Source organism: Rhopilema esculentum, chromosome 7, assembly GCF_057945365.1.
Source record: "Rhopilema esculentum isolate cy_ngs chromosome 7, ASM5794536v1, whole genome shotgun sequence".
Classification (NCBI taxonomy): Eukaryota; Metazoa; Cnidaria; class Scyphozoa; order Rhizostomeae; family Rhizostomatidae; genus Rhopilema; species Rhopilema esculentum.
Genome location: NC_142821.1, coordinates 10,836,733 through 10,861,965, shown reverse-complemented (window position 1 = coordinate 10,861,965; position 25,233 = coordinate 10,836,733). Strand labels below are relative to the sequence as shown.

Here is a 25,233-nt window from a genome sequence, read left to right as displayed (position 1 = left end):
ACCATCTTTTGCTTTTGAGCAGAAGATAAAGAGTTAGAAAGCAGAAGAACTTACAAAATGATTTAATGAAAGATTAATTTCATGGCAATCAAGGCAGCTCTTATTCATGCTATGCCATCCTCATGTTTAAAATATCAATACTAGTGGTATGTAATTTCCAAGAAAGACTATCAGCAAACATTTGAAATATGTGAACAATCCATCACTTCTTATTTGCCATCTTAAGCACACCAAAAAAATATATTTGCCAAGTAGTGTAGCCTGATTTAGGCATGAAATTACAGTGCCATCAGAATGAAACCAATATTGGGCCCATTATACTGCTTCGCCTTCAGTACAATGTAATTGTTTGAGCCCCCACACCCCCTGCTTCCGACAGCCCTGAATAAGGCTTACATTAGGCATATAAAAATCAGAGTTTCACCGCTGGCTATACAGCATGCAAAATGACATTGAGGAACACTATGTTGAAAGTTAGTACATGATAATTTTCATTTTCATTGAGTATTCTGTTAGAAACTAAGAAAGCAATTAAAGCTATTGTTGTGTGGCTAAGGAGCAAATATAAAATAAAAATTAATTTATCAAGGTAGATATTCCAAACCTAAGTTCAAGTTATGTTTGGTCCCAGGGCTACATCAGTGTGAACACATTACTTAAAAATTTGCAAGATTTCAAAGATATTTAATTCCAAGATCAATAATTTGTGATAAAGTGGTGCAAAATGTTGTTTATGTGGAAAAATTGTTGTCCCAGGAGCAGAATTCAAAATATTAAAAGATTCCTAGAAATTGAAATGTTTTAAGGTTTTTAAGTCTAAGCATCGTATGCATTTCATGTTCTCCAGGAGTTATGTTTTAGTATCTTATTTGTTTTTGGTTTCTTTCTTTGAAAACATAACAAAACTGTACCAAAAACCATTGTCTATCTGCAAAAAATAAATCCCAACTATTGTATCCCAAGAATTTCAGAATTGTCAAGACCGATTCTTAAATCTATCAGGTGGATCTCCCTGTATGTAGGTTTTCTGAGCATCCCCTCTCCCTTGGGACTGATGCCTATCTTTTAAACAAAATGTTCAAAAGGTACTCACACTTGAGTTGGTCAAATAATCACCTATTTCTGTCATCTCTGCTTACAATTCCTTTAAGTATGTTGTCTTCCTTGCATTATTAGTACTGTTTCTAGCTCTGCTGGCAAGATCTTCTAAGGCCTTGTCACTAATGATGTATGTTCTAGGTCACAGGCTGTATTCCTAAATATAATTTGCTAGAGATTGTGTCATAAGAGGAAGAGTGGCCTTGACCTCCAAGAGGTGAAGATAATGAAAATTGCTTAGGCATTCCTAAGGTTGGAAATACAATATGGCCAAACTGTTTCAATTGAAATCTGTAGCCATTTGAGAATACACAGACATTATAAGGCAGTAATAGGGTACATATAATTGGTAATATTTCCGCTCGATGCTATAAATGTGTACATAATTTGGAGGAATTTTGCCAACAATCCTAAAATTGGGGTTGGGTTGTGGCACTTCTGTTCGATATATTTTCAGATTTGTTGTGAATATTTGAAAGTTTGGGGAAAACATCTCATTTTAACTTGGACCTGTCTCTCATACCCTCATTGGATAATTGTTTGATAATTAGTCCCTTTGTTCCTTCCAGAATCTGACTGCCACAATTCCTTGCTTGTTGAAAGGATAAAATACAAAAAGCATTTCTCATATGAAAAATCTTTTAAAGTTTTGTTATGAGGTATGAAAAATATTTTGTTATGAGGTTCCAACCCCTTGTTAGGAAACCCTGGTTATGCTTCTACTACACCAGCTCATAGAAACCCCTTCTGGAACTCTCTTTATATTGTTGCCAAAACTACAGTCAATTTCTGATAATAAAGCCTAGAATTTTCAATTTTTCCGACAATATGCACGGGCTCAGCATGAATTTGACCATAAATTTATGTTAAAGATACAGCATAAGGGTCCAACAATCTGCAGTTCTCTTGAGCCTGAAAAATTCCACTATATAGTGTTGTTCAAAGCTAAGCCCTGCCTCCCCAGGAACAATAGCTACAACCCTGCCGAAATTGTACTACTCCCCTCCCCAAATTAAGTGTTTTATGGCTCTCGGTAACTCAGTGGCGGATTCAGACCGGTTTCGAAGGGTTCTGGAACCCTGTAAAATTTTCCTGAGATACACAAAACCAGCCCCCCTTTACTTTCGAATAAATCGCAACGAGTCCCAATGAATGGCAAGTGAGTTCTTGTACCACAACCTTTGCCGCTATCTAAATATGGTATTATGAAAGAAAAGAACCCTGTCGTAGCCATGGTGATCTTTTGCAACATATTATTTTTCTCTCAAAAAAGCCCCCTACGACGCCCGCTACGGGGGCAGCCAGGGGCCCTACGGGAGAATATTAAGATGGAGCTGTCTAGTTTCTTATTTTCTTAAAACTTATCATAAAACATTTTGAGTGATTGAAAAGCGCGCGTTTACTTGAAATAGTAAATCATGCTAATTTATGACTATCAGGCCGGGTAGCATCAAGAGTGCCATTAACCTCGATTCCAAAATGAGGAGAGGTCACGTGATAAAAGCTGCTTGCTATCCTTTCATTCTGGTACTAAATTTATTTGCTAACTATATTATCGTTTGCTTGCACTCCTGTGCGAATTAAATTCGCACCCCTGTGACAATCGCTGGGAAGGGGTGAGCCTAAAAAGAAAGAGGGGGTTGAGGCTCCCCTAACCCCGGAGAAGATAGATCACTGCTTTTTTGTTTATGGTCAAGCAGAAAGTCCATTCTAGATAGTTGCAAGGTAATGCTCATGAGATGTTGCAATAAGCAAGAGAGAATTCTTGGCAGGAAGCTCAGAGTTGTCGAAGATATTTTCCCTTTGACGTGCAAAGTTTATAGAACTCTTGAAAACGTATACGTTATATATTTATTTAAAGAGTAAGAACTTTATCAAGATAAAATGAAAGACTTTAGAGCATGGGATAAGATGATTGCACAAGTTGAACTTTGTAATGATTGGGCTTGTTCGCTATACACTTATTAGACAAAAGTATCAGGACGATCGTCATCGCCTCGAAGCAAATGTGGTTAACCCGTTGCTCAAAGAACAGCATAGAAAATCGGTGGAACATAACGAGATTGCTTGTTGAGATTTTCAATTGCAATTTTACCCAATTGTAAAACTAAAGATATATTTAATAAATTGTATAAATAAACTTTTTTAGACAAGTAGAATTTCCTTTATCTTATCTTTTGTCGAATGACCTCCAGGAATCTGGCAGCTGCCATTTGCACTGGAATTCACTGAATTAGTTTTACAACGAAATATCTTTGGATTCAGTAGGAAATCTCAAAAAATTCTAAAAGAGCTTATTTTTGGCCTTAGAAGATTTCATTTTTTGGATTTTTTTTATGAAAACTAGTTGTTTTCATTTACATCAAGGCTTTGACTTTGACGGGGTTATCGAGAGACCATGATGTCATTATTTTTGAAAAGAATCGTTACTTGTTTCTGTACTTGCCTGGGGACCTTCCACGAATAATTGGACAAAATATTCAGCATTGATTGACTTCGCACACAACGCCAGCTTGCAGATGCCATTAGGCCCAACCAATAGTCGGCCTACCCTGGCCTACCATTCTTTAAATTTTAGTAGGCATTGTTAACTTATTGTTCTTGTAAATAACATGTGTTGTAGACATGCTGCAACCATAGATCCAAACTTTCTTGCAGTTTCAGCAAACAAATTACACGCTAGACCCAATTTTTTTATTGCTTTTCATTCTCTTGCTAGTCGTTTTCGTGTTTTCGTCATTGAAACTAAAACATTGATATTTTCCATTTCTACCTGACATTTTGTTACTTTTCTATCATAGAAAGGTAGGAATTAAATTGAATTTGCTAGTAATTGCATTTTTGCTGACGCCATTTCTAGAATCCCGCCAGAACAGCAAGATTTGTTCAATCAATGTTAGAATGCTAGTTTTAGAGCCGCCATTTTGCTATTCATCGTTCTAATACTTTTGTCACGTAAGTGTATATGATGAGAGGCTTTGTCCATCGTTTTCCATTTTTGACAAACTTGGTGAATATTTGTAAATTTGCTTTGCTAATTATTTGGTGAAATTTAAAGCATGAATTTCACTGAAATCTTGCAACGCATAAGCTTATCTCCTGCTGCAACCAAATAAAGGGATTTATTAAGGTCCTCTGCTTGGCAAGAAATCGAAATCATTCTTTATAATGACAATCCTTGGTTTGGTTTGCAGACTTATTTTTCTTACTTGCCTCTGAATCATAATAATATAATAAATTATCTTGTTACAATTAAATTTCACAATTGTGAATCTTAACAGAAAGCGAGAATGGGCTTCGCCCAATTTTGGTCGACGGGAGTCAAAGGCGTTGCCAGAAAATATAGGACAACGCCTACATAGGAACCTGCTCAAATTTTTGTCTAGATCCGCCACTGTCGGTAACAATCAAGCTATATTTGAATGCATAAACGCTTTTTATGAATGGGTCAATATCGTACACAGCGACAGGATAGGTACTTATTTTTATTTTCAACCTCAACCCAGACAGCTTCATAATCGGCAGGGGTATTGTTCAAGTCAAGCCTGACCATCAGGAAAAAACCTGTTCTTACAGAAATACCAACACCACTATTCTGATTATGTGACTGAACAATGAAAAAGCTATGACTAGGTATCTCAACATTGGTTTCAGGCGCGGATCCAGCCAAAATTTTGACTTGTTTTGGGGTGTTTTTTCCAGTTGCGGTTCTGTGTTGTTGTCCAAAAATATTGCCAAAAGTTGCTATTGAGGTTAATAAGATGGGATTAACTTGCCCACAGTTTATCTAAATTGCAGCAATTTACTCGGTCCATTTGTCTCTCTTCTCAGAGACGGGGGGAGTTGGAAATGAACCTGGAGCTGAGAATCAAGTTTAGTGATATAAAAGACCCACCATGGTTGGGTCCGACGCCAAAGAAATTTTTGAAATTCAGCCTTAAAGAATGGCTAAAGATTCATCTCCCAGAATAAAATTTAACAAATTACTATAACCCACAGAACAGAGAATTCGACGATCTTCAAAAAAACTGCTTCTTGATTTTTCGGACAAAATTGGGAGGGGCGGAGTCATGCTAAAACGTTAGTGACAAACGTTGAGGTAAGAAAGGAAGGATAACCTTTGGTTCAAAGTGCACATCGACATGAATAACAAGAAACTGTTGTATTGATTGAGAAAATTTTAATTCCTGAACAGAAATGTGCATCTACTTTGTCTCGATTATTTTCAGTGGGCCATGTTAACGCATCTACAATGCAGACATTGCAATGATGCAAAAGTTATCTACTGAAATGGTGCAAATAATAGACAATTAGATAAATTATACCCAAATAAGTTAGTAAATAGATCAAATAAAACCAAGCAGTATATAAACAGTTTGTTCTCCTTTTATTTCATATCTCTTTTTAAAAAATGATATAGAAAAGACGTTCAAAAAAATTTTATCTCTGAAAAAGTGAGCCCCCCCCCCCTCCAGTGCCCCCTTCTAGCAATCTCGATTCTAATTTTCATGAATTTTTTCTGAGAGCGAAAGTCTAGTCCCACAATATAGGACGTCAGATTCTAATTTGCATCTGTATTCCATTTTGTTTCATTTTGTATCAAAGCGGTATCGGATATGCTTCTTAGTCACCGGTTTTTTTTGCATAAGGGAAACATATGGGCATCGGTTTTCACAGGTTTTCAGAAAACAATAACCACCGGTTTCAATATTGGCGCATAGATAGCATACTCCAAACTGTCACTTCAAGTGGCGACTGATACTTAGGGATAAAAGATGAATTAGGAAGCTGGGAACTCTGTCGGAATCTTTACAACAAGGGAGTGCTGTTGTGTGGGGGCTCAATTTTGTAGGTAAAAACTGTAGTCAGTCAGGGAGAGATGCAGCAATTGTTGCAATTAAAATTCTAGATAAAATTCAAGATTTACAGAGAAAAATAGTTGTCAGAATTTGACCGGTTTTTTGAAACCTGTGCAACCGGTCTGGATCCGCGCCTGGATTTCATTGGATTTTCAAAAGAATCCCAAGTTTCAGAAACTCCTACAACATCGTGACAATATACACTTCTAATATTCTTATGTAGCAGAGAAAGGTCACTCAGTTGCACACAAAGGAGTTCGTGACTTGTTCTATGGGTATAGTTATTATTGATACACGCAAAAGAGAGGATCAATACGACTAGTAAATACAATGCTCAAATGACTAGTAAATACATCTGTATGTTGCATGTATAAATGCACACAGTTGATTAAAAATACGGGAAATCATCGTTGCCAACTTTCTTCGATCTCTTACATAGGAAGGGAAAGAGAGTCTCGTGGGCAATCGGTTATTACTGATTTCAAAATTCTTTTAGACTGCTTAGAAAGTTACCTGGCTACCGTTTAGAAAGAGCTCATGATTTGGAGGCCAACAGCTTCATAGAAAATTGCTTTGAGAATAGTTTTATTTGCATTAGATACCTGTTCTCTAGATATTCTTTTAAATTAGCCGCGTGTCAAATCCGTTTGCCTATTGTCATACTTCTGATTTTATCATGCTCAAGTGATTAGTAAATACACAGGCGCGGATCCAGCCTGAATTCCGACCTATGCAATGCAAAGGTTGTCAGAAAAAGAAGGCACGCCCTTTTGTGTTGAAAACACCCAAACTTTTCTCAATAAAATTTGTATCTCTGATATTGAATTCAAGAACTCAAACTCGAACTCAAAACATTTTTTCAGCAAATCAATTAATTATTCGTTACGTCATTTAAGTAAGTTGTTTGAAATTCAATTACTAAAGAAAGGAATTCTAAGGAAACAACTCGCAAAGAGAAGACTAAATTTATCTGCAATTCGAAGGAAAAAGGTATTGAGAAAACCTACTCCGGTAGGATTCGAACCAGGGCCCTCCACATTTCAAACACAGTGGTCATACCACAAGAAGCCGAAGCCGAAAAGGTAGTCAGCAAAGTGTATGCCTTGCTGTCTTCTGCATGTTGTTGGTAGCAACAGGGGCAGATCTAGGGCGGAAGTTGCTGAAAAATTTGCCCAAAGAAACTATTGATTAAAAATTTTGATAGTTTCTTTTTTATTTTGTTGTTGTGAAAGTCTGACTTATGCTTCTGCATAGGTTGCTGTAGTCTTGATCCGCCTCTGATACATCTGTTGCTATGTGTTAATGCAGACAGTTAATTGTAAGAATATAAGACTAAAGTGTAAATACCAAAACAAATTGAACAGCTAAACAATAGTAAATGCACTGTGAAATTCAACAATACTAGTCATCAATTATCCTACAGAATTCTATAGAATATTCTCTTATTTAAGGGCACTGCTTGTCCCCTCTGCCTCTTCCTGGAAGAGAGCAGGAAGTCCAGGGTATGTTTAACATGCACATCGTAGGGGTAGGCCTTGTTTTTGCATTGAAACTATACAAAAAGGGCGTGGCTCGTCAGACCTGCTGTAGCAGCAGTTGGTGCCGTCTCTGGTAATACTGGAACAAACACATTCTGCTTTGTAGATGATGAATGCATGCAATCATCGCCCAGAAATGAATCCACTGCGACAGAGTATAGGGAAGGAATCGAGGACGCCACTATCAGAGGCAGTATAGCAGAGACCGAGGAAAGGAACGGGGTCATACGCGCTAAAACCTTTTGCAAAATCATGTTGGAGACCAAAGCGAGCGAAAATAGAAAGACCAACATCATCAAAATGCTCAAAACTTTATCGTTTGGATGTGTAATCTCTTTGGTTTGCTCCATTTTAGCTGCTTTTTTCTGGGCAGTGCCAAGTTTAGCCATCGCCAATACGAAAACAAATCCTAACATTAGGATAATCACTTGTACCAAGAAGCTATTTAGATCAATGTGCTCTTGCAAGTCGTAAACTGTTACCTTGGGCTGAAGTGAAACATCGCATTGTACACTGCTGGATATCAATGAGTACTTGCTGGAAAGAAGTAGACAGCTAAACGATAAGGCAATGGAGATAACTGTCTTGCTGAGAACACAAAGTTTGCTTTCTTTCTCTGTCCCTCCGTTTATTCGCTTCTTGTTGCTAGAGTTCATAGTCATTAATGTAATTAGAACCAAATAGTTGATAACGGTGTACATCAAGTGCGAAAAATTTTCATTACAGCAAGAAACTTTGATGTTTTCCCATTTTCCTGTTCGGTAAATAAAGACGAATTTCGGCAATGATATTGCAGTCGATAAAACATCAGCTAATGCCAGGCAGAAAACAAGACATTTGACCAGATAATCTGCAATCCTCGTTCTAGCAAGCAATATCCTAACACAGCACTGGAAGAGAGCAGGAAGTCCAGGGTATGTTTAACATGCACATCGTAGGGGTAGGCCTTGTTTTTGCATTGAAACTATACAAAAAGGGCGTGGCTCGTCAGACCTGCTGTAGCAGCAGTTGGTGCCGTCTCTGGTAATACTGGAACAAACACATTCTGCTTTGTAGATGATGAATGCATGCAATCATCGCCCAGAAATGAATCCACTGCGACAGAGTATAGGGAAGGAATCGAGGACGCCACTATCAGAGGCAGTATAGCAGAGACCGAGGAAAGGAACGGGGTCATACGCGCTAAAACCTTTTGCAAAATCATGTTGGAGACCAAAGCGAGCGAAAATAGAAAGACCAACATCATCAAAATGCTCAAAACTTTATCGTTTGGATGTGTAATCTCTTTGGTTTGCTCCATTTTAGCTGCTTTTTTCTGGGCAGTGCCAAGTTTAGCCATCGCCAATACGAAAACAAATCCTAACATTAGGATAATCACTTGTACCAAGAAGCTATTTAGATCAATGTGCTCTTGCAAGTCGTAAACTGTTACCTTGGGCTGAAGTGAAACATCGCATTGTACACTGCTGGATATCAATGAGTACTTGCTGGAAAGAAGTAGACAGCTAAACGATAAGGCAATGGAGATAACTGTCTTGCTGAGAACACAAAGTTTGCTTTCTTTCTCTGTCCCTTCGTTTATTCGCTTCTTGTTGCTAGAGTTCATAGTCATTAATGTAATTAGAACCAAATAGTTGATAACGGTGTACATCAAGTGCGAAAAATTTTCATTACAGCAAGAAACTTTGATGTTTTCCCATTTTCCTGTTCGGTAAATAAAGACGAATCTCGGCAATGATATTGCAGTCGATAAAACATCAGCTAAGGCCAGGCAGAAAACAAGACATTTGACCAGATAATCTGCAATCCTCGTTCTAGCAAGCAATATCCTAACACAGCAGCGTGTGTTGAGTATCCCTAAAGCAACAAAGATGATGATGGAGATGAGACCGACTTCTTTCATCTTGTTTTCCACTTAAAACCCAGGAAGAACGTTGATCAATGCGGGACGCAAAGACACAGACTAGACTAGAGAGAAGCTAACAGCCACAACAGCCCATAGAAATAGCGCTACTTTTTCTATGGTACATCCATAATGTAATCAGGAACGGGGGTGAGGACTTTACACCGTCAACGATGTTGCAATAAACAATCGTGCCACCAAAACCGTGACGAATTCTACCAGACCACTTTGAGGTGATATCTCTGATAAAAATCAGTAATTGAAATCTGGAATCTATGAACTGCATTTCATGAATCCTCCAAATGCAAATCCCGAATTTTGAATTCATGCAATATGTAATTTGGCAAATTTTAGATACCATTGGCTAATTTGTCAATGTGTCCTACTTCAATTTGTGATTTCCAAATCTATATTTTCGCTGTAAAACATCATTTTGTCATTTGGTCATCTATCATTCTGCAGTCACTCATTTCGTGGTTTACGTTCATTCATCCACCATTCTATATTCCACTATTTCATCATTCGAAGAAGTGACTATAATCAAGTTGTAAACAATTTAAGTGAAAAACAGCACTTTAAACTAAATTCTTATAGGCTTTATACAGGGGCGGATCTAGAAATTATTCTGAGGGGTTCTAAAACGTAAGGCTTGGTAACCCAGGGTGTTGCTATGCACACACTCCGTACCCCTGCTAATAAGCCATAATGAAATGAAAGTCTTCCATAAACTAAAAAGCTTGGATGCCTTGATTTATATAGTAATTTTTGGTTTCAGCTTTTATGCCAATTGAACGCAATTTGCAGCTCGCCCCGCATTTATTCACTTAGGGTACAAAAGTATAGAAACTGTAGTCAAATATGATATGATGGACCGCAGTGGCAAAAGGCCCGAGCCCACAAATTTTCAAAGCAAAATTTAATTTTTGACTCTTTGCAGCCATTTATTAGAACTTGATCAGCTTGACCAAAAAAATAACGTGGCTGGTGGAATGAAGCCCTTGAAGTGCAGTGCACGAGACAATAGGACAATAGAAAAAAATTGGACAAAAGTTGAACACAGGGATTCAAACACAGCATGCATCGACATATGACGCCAAACCAAACAAAGAAGGCCCTGAACGTTTCGCTATGGGCCTGGCGTTTTGAGTATTTTTATGTATTTGAAATTCTTAGAGAAAAAAGTATTCGCAAGAATATAAGTAGGTATAAAAAGGAAACCCCTTTTGGTCAAGAATAGTAAGGGCAAGTTTTTGAGATGTTTTTTATGTAGTTCTTGAATGATTAAAAAAAGAATAACAAGGGCTCGGGCAAGCTTTATCCTCTGAATATAAATCATACCTCATGGTCTATGAATAAGACGTGAAACACGGAGTTGAAACTTGGAACCGTTCTGTTATATAAACCAAAGCGTGTACAAGTTCTGCCGTTACAGCATCGAGTCGAGCATCAGGTAAAGATCGTCAAAAGATCCACGAAAACATATTGCAAATTTGCGCCTAAGCATTCGTCGCGTGCTGTATCATAATTCAACTCCCCCTGATCAACCTCAACTCCCCCTGTTCAAGCTCAACTCCCCCTGGTCATAAAACCACTTATACATTTGACTGTAGATTGAAGCGAAGAAAACTCCCCCTGGTTTGGTCGGTATTCTTTGATGTTTTGGATTTTTGAAATCCATGGGTTCTCGCTCCAAAGTTTAGAACCCCTCGACCTGGCACCGTGATTGGCTAGATTCACTTCTACGGGTGCAGAAGCCTGAACACCTCCCTAGAGCGAAAAAGCTAGCACTCGCACTGCTTACACCCTATTAGATTAGGAACAAATTAAGAACAATCCAGCCTCAGATTTTCGAAAAAATTAAGAACAGTCAGCCTGAACATGAATTTACTGGTTCTTATAAAAAAAGAGTGTAATCGTTCTATTCGAACTATTCGCTTGTAACCGAATATTCGCTTTGGACTTCAGCTAACCGAATAGTGAAACAGGTAACCGAATACCGATTATTCGACCTTCGGTGGACAGGCCTAGTTGGCAGTAAACGGATGCCGCCAGTATTTATACGGATATAAGTGGTGATGGATCAATTTTACTTCACCGGTTTGTTTACAATTAGGCCTATCCATACCATTTTAGATTCTTCAATATTGTCGCTTTTCTGTAAAATTTATAAATTTTTCCTTAAATTTTAGGCGGGAAGTTTGGGTATTTGAGAGGACATCAGAATGTTTAATTGGAAGGTGATAAATCATACAATGTAAAGCTTACATAAGATGAAAACACAATATGAAAATTCATAAACAATTGAACTTGGGATTTTTTGACAAAATCCAAGTTTTCTAGTATGTTCTGGCCTACACTTTACCATATCCTAATTCTAAAATATAGGAATTTAATATTTGGTATTTTTTTGAATTCCAGAGGTTTTGAATAAGTTTTTCCAAAGCAATTGGTAGTATATCTTAGTGAGAGGTTTCTAGCTAGCTGCCCTTTCTTGTTTGTTAAATCCATGTCCTGTCATAATCTTAATGAGATTCCATGTTTTCTCAGGCAGCAAGGAGGGCTGGGGCTTTAGCCCCCCACTTTTTGCAAAAAATGCCCAATATTAAGTAATAAACTACCAGTGAAGCCTCTTTTTATTTGGTTTTAGCCCCCCTACTTTTCTCAACGCTCCGCGGTGCCTGTTTCTCTCCGATTGCCTAGCACCCCTATCGGAAGGTGAAGCCCCTCCGTCGGAGAATTCCTAGCGCCATCACTGATTGAATGCTAGACTTTTTATGTTAAAAACAGTTATGACTAATAACTTACGATAGAAAAAATTGGAAATTTTTTTTGCGTTACAGAATTTGAAAATGGCTTTGAAAAAAGCAAACATTTTACAACATACTAAAAGCTTTTTCGTCTGACACTCCTCAGAGCATCACCAGTTGGTTGAGATCCTCAATCTCCTGTTAAGTTCACCTCTGCTTGAAAAATGTGAGCACTTTTTTTGCGGTACAGAATTTGAAAATGGCTTTGAAAAAAGCAAACATTTTACAACATACTAAAAGCTTTTTCGTCTGACACTCCTCAGAGCATCACCAGTTGGTTGAGATCCTCAATCTCCTGTTAAGTTCACCTCTGCTTGAAAAATGTGAGCACTTTTTTTGCGGTACAGAATTTGAAAATGGCTTTGAAAAAAGCAAACATTTTACAACATACTAAAAGCTTTTTCGTCTGACACTCCTCAGAGCATCACCAGTTGGTTGAGATCCTCAATCTCCTGTTTAGTGTACCTCTGCTTGAAAAATGTGAACAATTTTTTTGCGGTAAAAAATTTGAAAAAAAGTCTTAAAAGTGACCTGGGTCTATCATTTGTAGTATCTAGGGGTAATATTCTACTTTTTTCTAAAAATTCTGTTTGTATAACCGAAAGGTGGCCAGCCATACAATCATATTTGCGTCAAAACAAGTAATGGCTTTAAGCAGAGGGTTGACATAGAGGCCTAGAACCAAGAACCCAAATCTAGAATAGAATCAAAGGATATTACTGTTTCTTTGTTATAATTTTATCGTATTGAATTGTGTTTAAACCTATACCTTATTAAACGTTAGTTAACTACGTATAAGTCCAAAATTAAGTACACTCCCCTCACAAAAGTATTGCACCACCTCGAAGGAGGGAAAATGGCGCAAGAATTATCGAAAGCTATTGCTGCGCGAATTGATTGTTTTTAAGTGGCAAATTGGAATGTTTTGGAAGTGAAAAAACCACCAATCAAAACTTCAATCTTTTAAGAGCACTATTTTTAAAATAACAGTTTCAAAACGTCTTCTAACAGTTTCAAATTGTGATATTTTAACGGGAGCTCTGAACTTTTGAAACCGCTTTATGCCTTCTTGAATTGGTTTGCCTTCTTGAATTGGTTGCATAACATTGGCAATGTATTATTGTGGAATTTCATTCCAAACCTGAAGAATTCTTTTAATTAACGATTCTTTGGTTCTTCAAGAACCTTTTAAATCGTAATGTTTATCATACGAAGCCAAACGTTTTCAACGATGAAAACGTTTTTCCGTGGCGTCGTTCAAATCTGGACTTGAACGACGCCACGGAAAAACTTGAGTTCTTCTTGGTCAGAAATAAATCGTTATAAAATGGTTTCCTTTTACGCAGGTGAATTTTTACTTTATATTTGTGTAAGACACTCATTATTTTTTGTTTGGAAGAATTTTGAGCTGCAAAACATTGCTTATCGTCGAATTTCATGTCTTTTACTGTCCCTTGGTGTAAACATGGTGAAATAAAACAGACAAAATCGCTAACCCTCTAACGTCAATTTTTTTGTTCACCCACTTCTCGGTTTATTACTATTGAACACTCTCGAGAAACTTTTTTTGATTTAATGAAGCTGTTGTGTGGCTGCATCTAACATGGTCAACAATTTTTTCAAAAACTAAAGACCTTTTTCCTGTAAAAATTTTATAGGGACTCGCATCTCATTTGACAAATTTTCTCCCTTAGACGTGGTCTACATTTTTACAAAAAACAATGTTTTTGCGTAAAATTCACATTTCTAACTAGGTGTTTTATGGCGTCAGCAAAATTTGCATCTTTGCCGAAATTTGCTATAAAATATGCCTTTTTAACACAATTCATGCATTCAAATGTTTTGTATTGTAAAATATTGACAAAAAGTGCCGCCATTTTGCACAAGGTGGTGCAATACTTTTGTGAGGGGAGTGTACGCCAGTCCAAATTTAACACTTATGGGCATTTTTCGACTTATGTCTGTTCGGCATCATTATCAGCGTGTCAAATTAGCCCAGTGTACCAATTTTCATGCTAGTATCACAATTTGCACAATTCAAGTCAAATACTGTGCTTAGAGCCAAGACCATGAAGGTAAAACCCAAAATTGAGGACTGGGTTCCAGTACCCGACTCTAAAAAATTGCATCAAGGGGCTAGATTGTCGATTATATCTTTTCATATAACTGTTCAATTGTTTAAAAGAGTATAGAAAGCTACATTTCATATTTATGTAAAAGAGAGTAATCATTTATTGAAGAAAGTCTAAATAGAGAAATGGGCTCCAGTGCCTTATTCTAAAAATGGCATCAATGGGGAAAATTTCATTCCATTTCCTCTTAATATATTTTAATATCTAATAATGTAGGAATATCTTTCCTTTCGCATTTTTTTCATAAATCAGTAATGGCATATGGAAATTGGCCCAGTTCGAGGACTGGGGCCCAGTACCCTGGTCTAAAAATAGCATTTGGAGGCATTTTTCGGCTTGTGTCTGTTCAGCATCGTCATCAGCGCATGGAATTACCCCTGAGTACCCTTTTTCATACTGGCATCAGAATTTGCACAATTCAAGTCAACTACTGTGCTAAGAGCCCATACTAGAACGGGTGGAAGCGGAAAGAATTAAGTGAAGGCGTTGTTAACTTGGGACGTAGTTGGAGTTATATCATGGAGTTATAAGCTTTCGACATGAATAGCGTGGTGCTCCGGATATTTTTGGCAACGACTGCATCTTTGACTTTTGTTATCCAGCCTCTTTATTCATAGTATCCACTCTGAAGCTAAATTCAGAGGTGAATAAGTAACCAAGTCTAAAGAAAGGAGAAAATGGAAGAAAAATTGAACAAAACCTGATTCTAAACTTATAGGCTAGAAAACTAGGCCAAGTTGCGCTCCCGAAGTGCAAAACTGGTATCTTGATCGTGTTTTCTGTTTAAAGTAACCATTTTGTAGCTTTCTCTTTTCTTTATCTCAACCTAGACCTACGAAACAGAAAAATGCAAGATGAAAAGGTATTTTATAGAAAGAGAGAGTAGCTACCAAGAAAGGATTCACAGTTTGTCAATCGACAAGGAGATGCTGCTAGCCAAATTGAATGCCGCTGAGCGAATATCGGTACAGCGCAGGTCAATAAGCAGCGAAAATCTTGAGAGTCTAACAAGCCAAAATGACGTTTTGAGGAAGGAATTAGACATGGTAGGTGGTAATTTTATGCTTAATCTATTTGTCTCTTAGAAAATTAACAAGAGTAGAGACTGTTATTTAAGGCAGGACTTTTTAGAGATGTCTTAGCCAATGCCAGGTTGGCTTTAGGGGTTATATGCGCTTTAGTGAAGAGTGAAGTGTATTCTTTGCTCACAAGGCCCGGGATTAGAAAATCATATGAAGGACCTTTTCTTCCCAACAGTTTGTGATTTAGGCAGTATAACAATGCTGGACCTTCTAAAAGAAGCTTTTGAATGGTTATGTCTACAAGGGTTTCTTGCCAAAGAATCATGATATTTCATGAAGACGATTTTCTCCTTTTGTGAAGGTTGAAAGCAAGACCAAAATTGAATCAATTGTTGCATCCACTGCAGATCTCTTCATGCGATAATTTGACCTTGCTTCTAGTCTAATTGTTTCAAACTCTAACCAGGGGCGGACTGGCGGGTCGGGCTATTCGGGCAATCGCCCGAAGGGCCGGTCATATATATATATATAATATATATATAATATAATAATAATAATAATAAATAATTTGTTTAAAGTTGGCGTACTAAATGAACGGTTGATAGCTATAAAGAAGCTAATTAAGGTCAGTTTAAGGGCCGGTCAATAAAAGTGCAAAAAAATAAATTGGTTTAAAAAGTGAATGCGAGGAGAAAAAAGTATACCCACGTGTTGATCTGTTTGCCTTGAATTTTCAGAGACTTTGTGGGAAAGAATAAATATACACGCGAATACTTCAAAACCATCAAAATTGTGAATTAATTATTGTCATGCTGTTTTATCCAGATGATGGATAAAACATGTTGGATATGTTGGATAAAACAGCATGTTTATACAACATAAGAAACAAAACTGCCCCTCGTCTTCCAACTTAAGAAAGAGAACAGCCTATTTCGATCCACAACTGGGTATATATTTTTCATCGTGTTCTATCGGACCCTGATTCTGACGTTTTATGCTCTGAGGAGTGTCAGACAAAAAAGCTTTTAGTATGTCGTAAAATGTTTGCTTTTTTCAAAGCCATTAACCATGTTCTGCTAACCATGTTCTGCTAACCATGTTCTGTTAACCATGTTCTGTTAACCATGTTCTGTTAACCATATTCTGTTAACCATGTTCTGTTAACCATGTTCTGTTAACCATGTTCTGTTAACCATGTTCTGTTAACCATGTTTTGTTAACCATGTTCTGTTAACCATGTTCTGTTAACCATGTTCTGTTAACCATGTTCTGTTAACCATGTTCTGTTAACCATGTTTTGTTAACCATGTTCTGTTAACCATGTTCTGTTAACCATGTTCTGTTAACCATGTTCTGTTAACCATGTTCTGTTAACCATTCATCCATGCACAAAATTAATGAATTTAAAAACTTGTTTTCCTTACAAACTAATATTTTCTAGCATTTTCCGAGGAATTTTTTATTTGCTATTATTATGGGCCGGTCTGATCAAAATGTGCCCGGGCCGAAAAAATTAGCCAGTCCGCCTCTGACTCTAACACATTTACCAAATGCTTTTTAAACAGTTATAATTGGGTTCAAACTCCAAATTCGACCTGTTGCATAAGCAAGTTTTCTGAAACTAAGTCATTTCCTCGCTAGCACTTGACATTTGACAACTTGTTAAGGACTCCATCCTTTTCACTTATAAAGCGTGAATTGACCGTAGGGGGAGGGTCTGGAACAGGGAGTGCAAGTGCTTTTCAATTATTACAGCATTTTGAAAAGATCAGTTTTAACTTGACTTTTCTTCTCCATTTTTCTCATATGTTTCAAAACCCGTGAAAAGTTTAAGCTCGCTGCCCACTCTTATAAATTGATCTCACAGCGCCCCTTTATTTGCAAATATTGTTACTTATGCAGTATGCATAAAAACTTTATGAATCCGTCTAATTTTACTATTTTATCTTCGTTTGTATACTAATCCTTTCCTGCAGGCGTCTACTTTCAGCTTAGAACCTGACTCTTTCAGGTCTGATAGAAACCCAAACGCCCTTTCATCTTCTTGTAGACTAGGCATTTAGTCTTTCGATATAGTCTGTCATACAGGCTAGTCTTCTTGTTGCTTATGCTGTAATCGTTCGAAAGACTGTTTACCAATCTGTTAACTAATCAACTTCCTTTGTTTTGACATAAAAATTGTTTAGCAAAGAGACCCAGTTAAAGCTTTATAGCAAATAACAATCACCAATCATCTTTTCCTCAAGTCATGGATTATTAATGAGACGAAACAGACTTTTAGAAGCAGGTATTTTTCTTTCAGTAGCTAGTTTCAGACGCGGTACTGCTTGGGATAACACCATGCATGTATCTTTCTTGTCTCAGTGCGTTTTTTAATCTGACTGTTTTGTTGAATTCATGAATTTATCGAGTTAGCATGTCCTTTGCTGGCGGGGACTCAAGCCATTTCAACAAAAGTCGATTCCCAGGTATTTTTAGCGTGCTGATTTATCATCGACTATTTATGTTAAGCTCTTTTGTGTTTGCATTTCATTTAGGCCACTTGTAAAAACAAAGAACTTTCTCTTCAAGTGCAAACTTTGAAACGTAGAATTGAAGGGAGGTCAATGTCAGCAAGCTATTGCTCTGAAGATTACTTGGAATTGAAGATGGTTAACGAGCAGGTAAGAGAACTCATTGTCTGCGCCATGTTGACCGTTTTGTCGGAAAAATCATCTACGTAGTCGTCAATTTTCATTGATTATTCAGGATTGAAAACTGGAGTAAAAGTTTCATTTAGCTTGCACTTTCACACATTGGTTTTTGATTGATGAATTTTTTGCTCTCAATTAATTTTTTTGCAAAAAAAATGATAGCATTTAACGTATAAAGCGAATTTGTACATAAAAAGCAATAACATTTTATAATGTTTCAGCTAACTTTTTTGTAAAAGACCTGGTACCATTCAACGTAACAAGCGACATAGTACAGGAACTGTATTTAGATTATACGTTACTTCATAGTGTTGTAGTCTAAAAATCTTATTACTTTCCATGCACAAGTCGTTTTTTACTCTGAATTATGTCAATTGTCACTCAACGACGAATAACATGCTGAAGTCCAGTGTCAAATCTGTTTACATCCTTGATGATTAGTTAGGATACAAAAAGTCAGCACTTTTGGAATTATTTGGAAAATTTTCTTGTTAAGACCTATCAAATCGACCTGCCTATAAAACGCTGTATCAAATGGTTGCCATGAAACTAAACAGCAGATAAGGTTTTTTTGTAAATGTCGGTTCCTTTAGACGAATCCTTTATCAGAGATATTTGATAGTAGATCGAGAAGATTTGAAGTTAAAATTATACTTTTGGTAGACTCAAGAACTCTTTGTCAAATATTATGTGTTAAGGTTCGTTTAATATTTGCTTTTGCATTTGATATTTGCAAATATTATGTGTTAAGGTTCGTTTGATATTTGATATTATTCCTCTGCTTGGATGCAGATAAGAAAATTACGAAGTGAGAACAAATCTTTGGGTGAAGCACTGGAAGATTTAGCCACTGAAAAACTCTCTTTTATGGAAGATGCAGAAAAATCGAAGGAGAAGATCGTTGTGTTAGAACAAAAGGCGAAACATCTTGAGCAGCAGGTAGGTTGACTGATTTAGAGTGACATGAGGCCTGATATCAGGATATGTTTAGTCTCGTTAGCAATTGGAATATCAAAGGGACGTTATAAGATAAGAATAACGTGAAAGATTTTCTATTGAACCTTAGATATGCTAATTTGTCTTCGAATCTCGTCTGCGAATAAGTAAGGAGGTCCTCGAAATTTTGTTAATTGTTTTTGTTTACTTAAAATTTGCTTATATCTACGGTTTGTTTGTTTTTATTCATTTTTCAATACTGACATGATTTTTGAAGTTTTTTATTTTTCAACACGATACCTCAAGAAAACTTCATACTCTTCATGTTTGTTATTTTTTAGTGTAAGAGGTCTTTATGAAAATTTCATTTTGAAATTGCTAAAAAAACACTTGTGTAGTAGTTAGGTCCCACTTTCGATTCTAATTGATGTACTCTTTTATATGCATACGCCTACATTTCAAACTCATTCATACTTGATTTTGTTAAAAAGCTTTGGCATTAATTTGAAAGAACTGTCTTTCCTTTTGAATGATTTTCTGCTACGCATTAAATCTTTATATCTGTTAGTGATATTTCTTTGTAACTAGGTATTGTTTCTGATAAGAGGAAATTTGAAGTAAATATTTTATCAAGTTGTCTGCGATTTAGAATTTTTAAACTGTGCATTTATTGTTCACTCAGTTAATGATGAAGTTTATGGAATTTAAATAAAACTTTTATGCTTTTGGTGTTTTTAGTTTTACTGCGTTGGCGCCAGGAGAAAGTTTCTTAAATATTGACTAAAGTTTTTACAAATGTACGCAAAAAACAAACAAAGTGTCACAAAATGCATTTTTGGAAATAATAAAGATTAAAGATTATACGAAAAAGTTTCAGAGAAGGAATTGGCGGTGCAGTTTTTTTAATTTCTTTATTTAGTATGGCTTTTAGATATTTTTAGGCTGCATGTTTGATAATTTATCCAGACGCTTTACCCTAGAAGAAATTAATACCGGTGTTTCATATATGCAATACCTTTTAATTTTTCTTTCTTAAAGATTGTAATAGCAAAAAGTGAACTGGACGAGTCAAAATCATCTAATTTGCAACTTAAGGAGCAGCTGGAAGATTATATTTTGCAGGTGAAGTGCATTTAAACATATTAGATTTTTATTCATATATAAAAATGAGGCAGGGGTGCTATTATCAACATTTTAGGACCTGCTTTAGTGTGAATTAAAAAACACAGAATAAATGTATAACTTTACTTTCTTAAAAGTTAACGAAGATTTTGTTAATTTTAATTTGACTGTAAGTGAGATGTAGTTTTGAAGAAATTTGAATATTTAATTTCTGTCATCACTGTGTGTGTTTTGTAACTAATAGTAAAAATAATATTTATAAATGAAATTATAAAACAACTCTTCAACATCAGACGATGTGACATAGAACAATGCTTAAACTTTTATTTTTCTAAGCTTTTAGAAACGTTTTTGAAGTTTGAGTCCTGTTGCTCTAACTTGATTTCTCAGCATAGGAATGGTATGGCACTATTTATAATAAAAATGTTTGAATGCGATGCTTTAACAATAGCCCTTGAGAAATGAACCATTGGCCTTAAAAGTGCAATTTTAATATAATCTTTACTTTGAGGATCACGCATAAACATACAAGTTTAATTTAAAAAAAGACGATCCAGTATGGTAATCGAAACTCCGATGATATAAAGTTTTGACTTAGCGTGGTTTGATATGATTTAATTTGTCTATTATATTTTTAACTTGTATGATTGTTAACATTAAAAAAAGAACACCGTAAACTGCAACTACAAAGACAGTTAGATGTGCTAGAATTTGTTGTGATTTTGGATTATGGTGTGGTGTTTAGAATATGAGGCCATGTCTAAGCCAATATTTATAACATTTGACTGATTTTACGTATTTAGAGGTATTTGAAGATACCCTTAGAAGTCATATGGTTCAGTCAAAATTCTTTATGACATAATCACATAATCACAAAGCTCTTTACTGTTTTGTCAATCTGACTGTTAGCTTGCAAAATGGTAGAATCAGGTCTAGTAAAGACGATTAAAACGTATCTGCCTCTCTGTTGCAGAACTGTTTTGTCTTCTTCGTCAATGTTTCATTTATCAAAATGCCATCGTACAAAAGAGCCCTGTTGTCAATATATCCCTCAGTCGAGTTTCCAGGAATCTATACTTATGAGGCTGGAATATAGCTGAAGTATTTTTCACCAATTGTTTTATATTGAAGGTTTAAGGGAGAAAGCAGTTGGTATCGTTATTTTTGCAATAGAGCTCCTATAAATTCAAAATAAGGCATCGTAGGTCCGTTTGTTTTCTAATTGTATCGGAAATATCTTAAGAGACTAAATTGCCCATTTATTAAATTTTTGAAGGGGTTGGTTTTTTCAGTTCCCAGCAGAACGTTTTTTAACTTATCATTGGTTCCTTAAAAACCCTAGTTCCTAAACGCTAACCAAATTTGCTGTTGTGAATTTTTTTTCTCATACCGAAAATCATTTTTAGGCTTTACAACCTCTTTTTTTTTAATTTTTGAACCTGAAAGTTTACACGTTCTTTAGAGCCCTTATCGACTTTTTATAGCCCCTTTATGGTAAATGTTTTATTTTCCTTTGACTGCGATGTTTATTTCATCTACAGTATTATAATTCATATTTTTTACAGTTTTTTTTCTTACTGCAGGCTTCTAGAATGAGTTTCACTGCCAGCAATTCACTTTTAAACGAGCTTGAATCAAGTATTCACGAAGAAGGTGATAGAATGTTTGTAGATAGCAAATTGGACGACAATGACGAATTCACACCAAAATTCATGTCTAGTCCTGATCGGTTACGAAATGGACGAGTTTCTTCCTTGGAATGTGAAAGAGAGGTAAGCACGGTGTCAGCTCAAGTTTCTAGTTTCATTGTTTCACAGGGCAAGGTTTTGTATGTGTATTTCATATCTACAAAATTCCGCTTTACGCTACACCCATGATGAGTAATTCGCAAAAATTTCTCTTACAAGTTGGTCCAAGTTCGCGATACATGACAATTTTTTATTGAAGATATAAAAATTCTATAAACACGTCATTCTATAATACACACGAAGCTGCCAATTTTTTTATAAATGACCATTTTGCTTTACCAAAGTCCCAAAGTTGAATTTTGCAAGTTCTGTTGTTTCGGTCGATTTCTATTCAACCTTTTTTGATCAAGGACACAATTTTTCATTAAAATAATGACGAGGCACACCATATACTAATAGAATATTTTCATTCACTCCGTGTTAAACCTGGGCCTCTGTTTTTGACCAATCACCTTACATTTGGAGCTGCACTTACATTTTAGAAAACCACAAAACGACGAAAAACAACTCATTTTCAAAGGATCAAAACTGAAAATAATTTAATGTTAATTTTGTAAAAGCCCTTGATATGCTCCCGCTGATAGCTGGCAGCTGGAAAAAATGAAAGTTTTTAGATTTTTTCAAAAACACATAACAACATTTTAATGTCTTTTGCATATTGGTATTTATTTAACAGCAAAACATGAGTCAGTGTGTTTGAATCCTGTTTACATATAGAAAGATAAAAGATGGAATGCAAGACGAACAAAAGGTGTCTGGCCCCAGTAACACCCTTATTCGAAATCTGGCCTACATTTGCCCACATTTTAGTCAATCACTCTTTAGAAAAGCCTTCGCAATGGGTACGCCTAAGTGAAATCTTGCTTTACGTCTCAAGCTTTTATTTGTGAATTTGTTGTTGTCTATCAAGGAATTTTCTGTTGTTGCCTAATGAAACTTCAGCTTCTTGTTATCTTTTTTCTTACCTATCTTTTAGGGCAAAGAATCTACAGCTACTGATCATCAGTACTTAAGAAATAACTCCAGCGATTCATCGACAACAGAGTGTTTGGAGAGGCAGGTATGATGTGGTATATTTTTTAATATGATGCCTTATAACTGACTACAATACAGTTAACACTTACATACTCTTAAGTGATATAGATGTGCAGAAATAGATGATTCTGTGTTGCGGAACTGATTTCTGTTTATTTTAATCTGCAGGTCTTTTGATTTCTTATTCGATTTGAATTATCTATCATTTTGGAACAAAAGAAAAGCTGAATGACCAAATTCAATCGAAGACCCTATTATCTAGGCGCAGGTTAAAATTTGAAAAAAATGTTAATTTTACACACTTTTCACAAAAATTGAAGATACTACTTATTTATTTTAAAAAAAGTTTAAAAAAAGACAGTCAGCACTCTACATATAACCATTTTTTCGGCCACCATTTTGATAATCCTGTCACGGAAATGTATGTTGTGAGGATTCTAAGACGTGGGCTGCAAAGATGAGCTTGAACTTGGTTTTATCTCATTTTCATTAACATAACAACTATTTACATTATTAAGGCAATAACTCAAAACTCTGTTGTAAACTCCATAACTCGCGAACTCGACTCGACTCAACTCGTGAACTCAACTAACTCAAAACTGCCACACCTATTTCGCATAAGCACGAACACGAGGTTGTGACGTACGCATTATAACAATGTATAACGCAAATAGCTTACAACATTCTATTTCCAAGAAGTATCAGAACAATGTTTTTAACAATATTTTCGATAATGTTGGCTGGATGCAGTTTACTTTGCTTTAGAAATCAATGGTTACCAGTTAGCATGAAAGTAAAATTTTGTGATTTTTATGTTTTTTTAACAAAAGTACTGTTTGTCATAGATTGAAGAGCTCAACAAAAAACTAAACGAATCAACGAGGAGTTATGAACAGTTATATAAAAAATACACGACAAACGTTGGTCAGTTGAGAAATGCTGAAACGAGAATTATTGATATGGAGCAGCAGGTGAATACCGTAAACATTTTTAATATGTCTTAAACACTGCGTCATAGATGGAAAGACGATAATCATGAAATTCGATTGTAGGTACTTTTGTAACTCACTTTTGCCAGTAACTAAAGGCTAGTTTACACTTGGTTGCAACGTATTTGTGCTGTTTACACATAAAAAAAGATGCAACCTCCAGCAATATCCTATTGCAAAAACTGGCAACAAGTTGCAGTAATTTTGTCGTGAATCCTGGAGACCCAGTAAAAAATCAAACAAAATGGAATCAGACGCTGGCTGTGTAGCAGTGCTGCACAAACGAAAATTTAGACTTAAGCAAAGAAAAAAAGACTTTGGGTGAAGTAGTGGATCACAAGGCGCGATAATTTAGGGGCTTGTAGCCGCTTGTTTCTGTCCTTATACTCGTCCAATTTTGTATTATAGAGTCACGGGTACCTCTCGAGATTTTCAACTAACGTGTTTTATGCCTCGAATGACCATTCGAACTTGATCGACTTCGCCATTTTGAACTGAGTCGTCACCAGGAAACCCACGACCACACCACAGAGTAAAAATCACATGATATTTTGCAGTATTCTCATTTGCCAGTGACCTGCAACCTATTGCAACTTCACTTGAAAATAGGATCTCGATCCTAAATTAGTCGCAGGTTGCAGTAGGTTGCAGTAGGTTGCGAAAAGAAAGTTGCAGTAAGTCGTACGTCCGTTTACACGTGCAACTTTTCAGTCTCACTATGTTTGTGCGACTGAAAGTTGCATGAAGTTGCATATGAAAAGTTGCATGTGTAAACCGTACTTAAAGGTTAATGCTATTGGCCGAAATAAACTTGGCAATCAGAAAGCGACCAATCAGAATCAGAATAATGAGATTTGACTGAGACCAATCAGATTCGGTGTTTGCTTGTTGTTTGCGTGATCAAAAATTTCCCCATTAGCCAAACAGAGTGATATTGTCTTTTTACCATGCACGATGAATCCAGAATTGAGTAGGGTAGCGTTTTCATTCTAGAATTTTTTTGTCGATTACTCTTATCAGATAATGAAACGCCAACGTATGAAATCGAGCCAAACGACGGTTTTTTTGACAATCAACAAAACGAGATTTTTTATCCATGCATTTTTTAATTTGTCCCAATAAAATCAAAACTTGCACTGTCAAGAAAAAAAAATTATCTATTGAAGAGCTTCTACTGGAAGCTTTTTGTATGATGCTGCGTTGGGATTAAATTATATTCATAAATCAAATGTAACTGGTAATTTGTGGTACGTCTTTGATTTTCCTTGATGCATCTAAATTCTATGTGAGGAATCTACCATCAATGTCGGCATGGATCGAACGTATTGTAGAAAACACGTTGCGGTTCTTG

At 36.1% G+C, this 25,233-nt stretch overlaps 1 protein-coding gene across 2 annotated transcripts in view; it reads left to right on the top strand.

Annotated features, from left to right (window-relative positions):
• The window catches only part of LOC135683302 (BICD family-like cargo adapter 1), a 33,319-nt gene that overhangs the window by 711 nt on the left and 7,375 nt on the right, over window positions 1-25,233 (top strand). Inside the window, exons 2-8 of one of the 2 annotated variants that reach the window (XM_065198520.2) lie at window positions 15,168-15,383; window positions 17,897-18,022; window positions 18,845-18,991; window positions 20,027-20,110; window positions 21,694-21,882; window positions 22,835-22,918; window positions 23,739-23,864. In XM_065198520.2, coding sequence (XP_065054592.2) covers window positions 15,168-15,383; window positions 17,897-18,022; window positions 18,845-18,991; window positions 20,027-20,110; window positions 21,694-21,882; window positions 22,835-22,918; window positions 23,739-23,864 — 972 coding nt within the window. Of the gene's footprint in view, window positions 1-15,167; window positions 15,384-16,638; window positions 17,828-17,896; window positions 18,023-18,844; window positions 18,992-20,026; window positions 20,111-21,693; window positions 21,883-22,834; window positions 22,919-23,738; window positions 23,865-25,233 lie in introns of those variants that run through there. The other variant, XM_065198521.2, reaches the window with a different exon arrangement.